Below are 8026 nucleotides of genomic sequence, written 5' to 3' on the forward strand. Positions count from 1 at the left end.
TGAGTAGATGGATGAACGGAGGACGCTCAGAGACATAGCATATCTTATCTAAGGTCACACAGCAGAGCCTGGATTCAATCCAGTCTCTCTGAGCTGACTGTGAACTCCATGAGGACAGGGACACAGTGGGATCCTCAGCACCACAGACAGTGCCTGCATCATAGGTGCTCGGTAAATACTTGCTAAATGAATGAATCACTTCGAAGACTGAAATTTTAAAATTATTATTTTGCCAGATTCCTTAAGGAGACAGGGGCCTCATGTACAGACACATCACAGGTCCCATTTTGAGGGAAAGCAGCATTTAAAGACACAGACTGTTTTTCAGTAGTGAGGATTAAAGTGGAGACTGAAGCGTGAGCCCCTCTCCTGTGGCTGGAGCACTGGCCCACATCACCCCCCTGGCCAGCAGGAAGTGAGCCGGTAGCCATGGAGCACAGGGTTTCCTGCTGCTGGTCACTGAAATGTCAAGGTCAAGGTGGCCGAGAGAAGCAGAGGCAGCCAGACCTCCAGAAGCCCTGAAAGAGAAGCAATCGTAGGCTGCTGCTAGCACTGATGCACTTTTGTGCAAACTAACATAAAATGCTCCCTCTGGACTGGCCGGTCACACTCTCTGGGCTGGTCTGTTAGAAAAATAAGCTCCTCTTTACCTGCCCCGAAGACCGGTTAGAAAAAGGTGCCTGCTCTGAGTGGAAAAATAAAACTTGCCATCCCAGGTGAACCAATTTTTAAAAGGCAGTCTTTCCTCTGGCATGAGGCTTGGTACCCCTCAACAGGACACTCTTGTGCAGTGTCCAACCTCCTCAACCATCCTTAGAGAACCTGGGAGATTTTCACAGAGGCAAGCCTATTAGGAATACCCTGACTCTCCAGCTCTGAGCTCAGCAGTCCTGGGTGGACCTAGGTCAGGTCAAACACCAAGTTGGTGTAACAACCCTCTTGGATCTGGGTGCCATGTGCCAAGAAGGATAACAGTTGTATGGATTTGCTTTTCACTCAGCTTTTCAGACAATTCAGTAGCCATGAAAATCAAGAGCCAGAAAAATGCCACCAGTCCCTGGCCTTTGTGGTCAGAGGAGCAAAGAAGCAGAGAAAGAGAGTTTCTTTCTTGTCTGTTGCATTCATTCCAGCACTAAGCATGTTCATGGCACATAATAGCACCCAACAAATATTTGTCACCTGTTGAATGAATCCTGAAAAGGTATTAGAGGTGAACCATGGAGCTTCAGGAAGCACCCAAGATGCAGATCTGGCGTGTGTGCGTATCCTTGGGGTACAGGTTTGTAATAGGCGTGCGTACCTCTGCACAGGAAAATATGCCTGCCTGCGACTGCAGCTGTCTGTGCATGTGTGTGTAACTATGAATGCATGCATGTGGCCTCGTGTGTGTGCAAACAAGTCTGGATGATCTGCATTCTCCTGTGCCTGTCCAGTATGTGTGTCTGTGTGCACGCATGCACTATTGTGAGAGAGCACGGGTATGTGTGTATACGTACAGCCCCATGTCCAGGCATTTCCACAGATACAGTCACCTCTTCAGAGCTCAGGCCAAGCTGTCCAGGCCCTCCAGCATACCCTGGGGTCCACAGATAAAAGCCCCGGAGGAGGGTTCTAAGGAGGGTCCCTTTTCAGAGAGGCCCAGAACTTACCCAAGCTGCTGGAAGCAGCCCTTGAGACTGTGGCCTGGACACCTTTGGGGGAAAACAGAAGGTTCGGTGAAAAGAGAAGGGATGAAGGTGGCAAGAAGTCTCAGAGAAACCCCTTCAATCTGCTCTTTTCCTTGCAGCCAGAGTGATCTTTTTGAAACCCAAATGCGATCATGTCACCCCCTGGTTTGGATTCTTCAAGGGCTCCCCACTGCTTTCAGGAGAAGGGCACAAAGTCTTAGCAATAACTGCAGGGTCCCACATGGTCTGGCCCCGCCTGCACCAGCTCACCCCACACCGCCTCCAGCCTGCCTGGCCATCTCCTGTTCCTCTAACAGGCTGGGCTCCCCCCAACCACAGGCCCTCTGCCCATGCTGGATCCTCTGCCTGGGATTTCCTCCGCCCACTCCTCCCTGATATATCTTAGTTAATCTTAATTGCCCCTCAATTTCCAAATCTCAGCCTCGTTCTTCCCCAATCCCCCAGACTGAGTCTGGTTCCCTTGTAAGAGCTCAGAGCTCCTTACAACTTTTCTTTTTTTTTTTCCTTTTTGTCTTTTTTCATGACCGGTAACGGGATCGCAACCCTCAGTGTCGCGACCGGCAACGGGATCGCAACCCTCGGTGTCGCACCCATACCGTGCTCAACCAGTGAGCGGACCGGTCTCTATATGGGATCCGAACCCTCGGCGGGAGCGCCGCCCCGCTCCCAAGCGCCGCACTCAACCGAGTGCGCCACTGCGCCAGCCCACATCTTTTCTTCATTGCACTTAGGACAACTGCAGTTATACACGGCTGAGTGGGATTATTTGATAACGTCTCCTGCACTGATCCACAAGCTCCGTGTGAGCAGGGCTGCGTCTGTTCCTGCTCATCACGAAATCTCCAAGCACTAGCACAGGGCCTGTCACAGAGTAGGTACAAAACACATATTTGCGCAATGAATGAATGTATAACTGGGCACTGGTAAAAGGAAGGCAGCTTATATTCCTCCTTGTCCCAGAGGATCCACTCATTCACAGTTTTTCAGATCCCAGTAAGATCCCAAGGTGCCAGGCTCTGTCATCCCTCCTCAGCTCAGAGAACATTCCCCACCAAGAATGCTGGGGAGGGAGTGGCTGTCTTACTTTTCCGTGTGATGGGACCCAAGTTCAGGACACGGGATTGGTCTACAACGACCCCACTTCGGAATCTGGTTCCAGAGCAGGTCTGCAGGGAGAGGGCGATAGAAAAACCTTCTATGAGGGAGACTGAATGTGGTCCTGCCATGTGGAGTGGGCTGCGGACCTCAAAGGGACATCCTCCTGCCTCAGGCTGGGTTTGCAGCATGTAAAGGCAAGAGTTACTGGGAGATCTGTATTCCTCGGTTCATGCCCTAGCTCTACCATTGTGATCAATATATGACTTCAGGCAAGTCACTTAAGTTCTCTGAGCCCTCTCCTGATTTTGAAAATGGGGCTCATAACATCTCCCTTACAGAGTTGCTGTGAAGCATTAAAAAGTTAACACACATAAGTGGATGTAGTGCTTGAAAATGTCAGCTACTGCTATTAGCACACAAGCTTGCAGATAAGGCAGAGCTTTTACCCGCCTGCAGCACTCGCTGATCCCCAGACTTCCAGCCGCTGGGTCCCTGCCTGGACTAAAGGGGGAGGCACAGCGGGAACGTTTATTTCTTTTCTTCTAGAACTTGCGCCAAATGTCTTTGGTTATGAAAGATGCGTGAGGGAGAGGGCACACAAGCAGGCTGAGGGAGGGGAGGTGACTCACAGGCTTGCACTTCTCATGCACAGTGTCACAGAGATACACTTCACAGTGCAGGTAGACCAGGTGGTAGTTTCCTGCAAACCGGAACATCTGGACGGAAAATCGGCCCTGAGGGGACTCCCCGTTCTCCACCACTTGGATGGTTGAGTCCTGAGCGCATGTTAAGCAAAGTATATAGTGTGAGTGGTTAAGCAAAAGCCTCTGGAGCCAGACTTCCTGGGTTCAAATATCGTTTCACCACCTGTCAGCTGTGTGACCTTGGGCAACTTACTCGATCTCTCTGTGTCTCGATTCCCCCATCTGTACACAGGGGATAGTAATTGCAGCCCACTTCATGAAACAGTTATGAGGATTAAATTAACTTTTCCAAGTGCTTAGTATGTGGCTCATATATTTGATGCTAAAGCAAAAATGTCATCAGCACAGAGGTGAAACTACCCAAAAGTCAGCACTTTCTGATCTCCCAGGATATGGCACTCAAGAATCATTAGCTACCATGTGCTGTCTACTATGTGCCTGGTATAATTACACTATGGGCTGTCTACTATGTGCCTGGTATAATTACACAACGCAGACCTCTGGGTTCTGAGGACCACAGACCAAACTGGAAAGTGTGTTCCCATCTGCACGCATGCACAGTTGTACCCGACACAGTCACGGAGAGAAACTCAAACAGCACATGCGGAGACACACGTGCGCTTGGCTGGGTCAGGCTACACACCCAGACAGAAGCACACAGGTACGCCCCACACTTCCTCCTGCTTCTTTTAAAAACTTTCCAAATTTTCCCCAATGTGCTTGCTGTACTTTTATACCTAGGAAAAGTAAGTTTAAAAATCCCTGCCCATTTGGTATTATTTACCCCCATTTCATGTATGAGAAAATGAATATCCAGAGAGATGAGCTGACTTGTGTCTCAGAGCTAAGACACGGCAAAGCCAAGATGTGAACCCAAATTTCTGTGAAGCCTCCATCGAAATCACGCCAACATTTTCTAAATTTCAGTTTTTTTTCATCTAGATACCATCTTTGTGAATGTTTTCCTGTGTCCCAACATTTGTATTATTATTAACTATTTTTCTTTAAATCCTCTTACTTTTTTTCTTTTTTTACTGAAATGCATTTATTTTCTAGAAGATTCTTTAAATCACGACCACAAATGGCAAACCAGTATCACTTGCCACAGACAGAACCATACAATGAGTGTAAGATAAATTAACAAGCACTATGAAATGTTAGTCAGACACTGTGAACTGCAAAAGCCTCTGAAACAGCCTTCTGCTTGCTTTCTACAACAAAAGGGGATTCCAAATGACAGAGAGGTGTGAACACACTCAACTACAGATGTCCCTTGATGTGACTAGGCAGGTCCTAAGAGAACTGAAATGGGAGCAAGTCACTGTCTCCAAGGGACGATTTTGTAGAGGATTCATAAAACAAATGTACCTCACAGGGCCTGGTTTTTCAAAGCCTTGCAGTTTCAAATATTGACCTTGCAAAGGACAGAAAATTTTCCCCAGTCTATTGAGTCTCTGTTGCAAGATAAGAATCATAGTACAGCAAGGTTGCTGGCTCAAAGACAGACAAGTTACTGATTAATATGTAAATTTACTGAGAAGCTGCTGGAGGGAGAAGAAATGTTTGCTAAATCAAGCCTTTGTTAGTGGACCACTTAATTGTCTAATAGAATGTCATCTGACTTGTTTTTACTGAATGTTACCAGCTTCTATTGTAAAACTTGTTAAACTGTACTTAGCAAAACCCCACCTACGTCTCTTCCTGTAACTTGCTGGTCTGGAGAATAAATGCAGGAAGAGAACCCCAATTCATGGTTAATTTCCCAAATGCAAGTAATGCCTCACTGTTGAGAGCTATGGGAGATTAACCCCTTTTTGAGGCTTCTCACTGCTCAAAAGAGATGGGCTTTGAGTAATCTTTGGTGGCTCCATCACCTAGGGGAAAAGGGGTGACAAATCCGTGGGAGGCAAAGCAGCACGATTTCTCTGACTACGCTTGTAATTTTGCAAGTGCCCATCTCCCTTCCCTGCTTTCTTCCTTCTGTGGCCTCTTTACCACTAACATACTGTGTGTTATCATGGCGTGGTTCATAGTCACCGAATGCCTCTTGGTGAAAGGCAGCACACCTGTGTCCTCCCAGTGTCGCCTGGCTCTTGGTTAACCACGCTCATGCCTCACTCCTCTGCACCAACTACCAGGCTGCCTGCTGCCCTGGGCACACCTTCCCACTGGGTTTCTTACCATTTCTAAGTCATGGACCTCCTCGGCCCTCTGGTGAAGCCTGTGCATCCCTCCCTCCTCAAAAATAATGATTTTAATGCATAAAATAAAAATATTTAAAAGATTATTAAAAAACCAATTAAACTGAAGCACAAGTCTCAAAATACTAAGGCATTTGATATATGATTATATGCTTGCATATATATTATATATAAACATACATTTGGGGCCGGCCCAGTGGCGCACTGGATAAGTGCGCCGCTTGGGAAGTGCGGCAGCGCTGCCGCCCGAGGGTTCGGATCCCACATACAGACCGGTTCCCGCTCACTGGCTGAGCGAGGCGCGGGAGCAGCACCGAGGGTTGCAATCCCGTTGCCAGTCCCCGGTCCGGTACGGGGGCAACACTGAGGGTTGCGATCCGTTGCCAGACACGGAAAAAGATAAAAGACAAAAAAAAATAAAAATAAAATAAAATAAAAATAAACATACATTTGCAAATATATATATATATATACATATTTGATAATGCATTAAAAAGGTCTAGCGGAAATTCTAGTTCTACAGTAACAGAAAATTACTGATGAACACAAATGGTTTCACGTGTGCTGCTAATACTTTGCGGTTTGTTGCCTACATTCATAGTGGATAGGAATATTACACTTTAGCTGGAGACTAATGAATATAAATATGTACATTTTCCCCATCCAAGTCCAAAGACACTCCCTGAATTTCACCCACGGGCCCCCATGTAGAAACCTTGCCTCACCTGTCCTGGATGATGAAGCACTTCAGGGGGTCTGTGGCATTACTGCTGGGCGTGGCATAGTAGTTGGTCATCAACAGAGCAAAGCGGGACAGGTCACCCCCATCCAGCATGGTGCCCACGTAGAGAAAGGCCTCAGTGGACAGCACCACCGAGGAGCCTTCATAGGGATGCGTGTAGGCAGGGTTCTGGAAGAGCGCCATCCGTACGGTGAACGTGCCTGTCCCGCCCACACCGATGTTCAGGGAGCTGCAGGGGGAGAGGGGCTGGTGAGAGGACCAGGCTGAGCACATCCGCAGATGGCAGCTGAGCACATCCGCAGAAGGGCCACCCTGTCTGGTCTGCAGTCCTGGGCAGTCCGTGCAGTTCTTTTCTGTTCTATCCAGCAGTAGGACTGGAGCCCAGCACCTGTTGCTTTGCAAACTTCAATGGGTGTACACAGGGCACCTCGGGAGCTTGTTAAAAATGCAGGTTCTGATTCGGTAGGTGGGACTCAAGGTTCTGTATTTCTAACAAGCTCCCCTGGAGATGCTGATGCTACTGATCCATAGACCAGATCTCGAGTGACAAGCCCAGTCGCTCACATGAGAACCCTTGCTGCCCCTTAAGCCTTCAAAATTGAACAAATTCCTGAAGGAATCACCTAGATTCCTTCTTTGGTCTCAACCCAGAATGAATTAAAAGGGATGAGCTATTATGAGTCCTACAGACCTGAGTCCCAGCTCCATCATGATGTCCTAACACCTAATCAGAAGATCGGCTTTTATAAATGAGTTATTTTTAACCATGTTGAAAACAGCCCTGTAATGTGGACTTCACTGGACAATCCCACAAAGGACATTGTAAGACTGATGTTGCATGAGATAAGGTACATGACAAATAGTAATATGGAAGTCCATTTTACAGGTGAGAACTGGGTGATCGGTTTGGACTGGGGCAAGATTTCCAAGTCAAAACAGAGAGACATCTGTGCACACGTGTGGCTCCCTGGAGCTTACCAGGCCTGGGACATGGCCACATTGCTCCAGGGCACTGCCTGGCCGGGTGATGTTCCAGCCAAGGCCTGCAGTGAGCAACCTTCTTCCTCCAGCTCAGCCATGCACCTGCATCGGTGCGCAGTGCCCTTTCCTGAGTCTGGTTGGTCTAGAGAGCACATTACCATGGGCAAGCTTCAAAGTGAAGGTCACAGTGGAAGGGATGCTCTGGGTCTGATGTTTGAATCCAGCTCTACTGCTTACCAGACTTTGCAATTTCAGGCAAGTTACTCAAACTTCCCTGAGCCTCAATGTCTACATCAATGTAATGGGAATAATAATAATAATAACAACAACAATAATAATAATATCCACATCTCCTAGAGCTGCTGTAGATTTCAATGAGATGTTCCATGTAGAGCACTTAACACAATGCCTGACACAGTAAGCTCTTGATAAATGCTAGCTACTATTACAACTATTGTTTTTTCCAGCATCAGCATCACACTGGCCTGTGATTCATCCTGTTCAAAGACTTTTGATTTTATTTAGCAACAGGAGCCTTTTTTTTTTTTGTCTTTTTTCGTGACCGGCAACGGATCGCAACCCTCAGTGTTGCGCCCATACTGGACCGGGACC

General features: G+C 47.6%; 1 protein-coding gene across 1 annotated transcript in view; it reads right to left on the reverse strand.

The window, feature by feature from the left end:
- Nucleotides 1–208: 208 nt before the first annotated feature.
- LOC103602123 (uromodulin-like) overlaps nt 209–8026 on the reverse strand; it is a 14705-nt gene continuing 6887 nt past the window's right edge. The window contains 6 exon segments of the mRNA XM_008586548.1: nt 209–518; nt 1650–1691; nt 2773–2854; nt 3416–3562; nt 3654–3678; nt 6417–6662. Of these exon segments, the coding sequence (XP_008584770.1) occupies nt 457–518; nt 1650–1691; nt 2773–2854; nt 3416–3562; nt 3654–3678; nt 6417–6662 (604 nt within the window). The 3' untranslated portion in view covers nt 209–456.

Source organism: Galeopterus variegatus, unplaced genomic scaffold, assembly GCF_000696425.1.
Source record: "Galeopterus variegatus unplaced genomic scaffold, G_variegatus-3.0.2 Scaffold4015, whole genome shotgun sequence".
NCBI classification, from domain to species: Eukaryota; Metazoa; Chordata; class Mammalia; order Dermoptera; family Cynocephalidae; genus Galeopterus; species Galeopterus variegatus.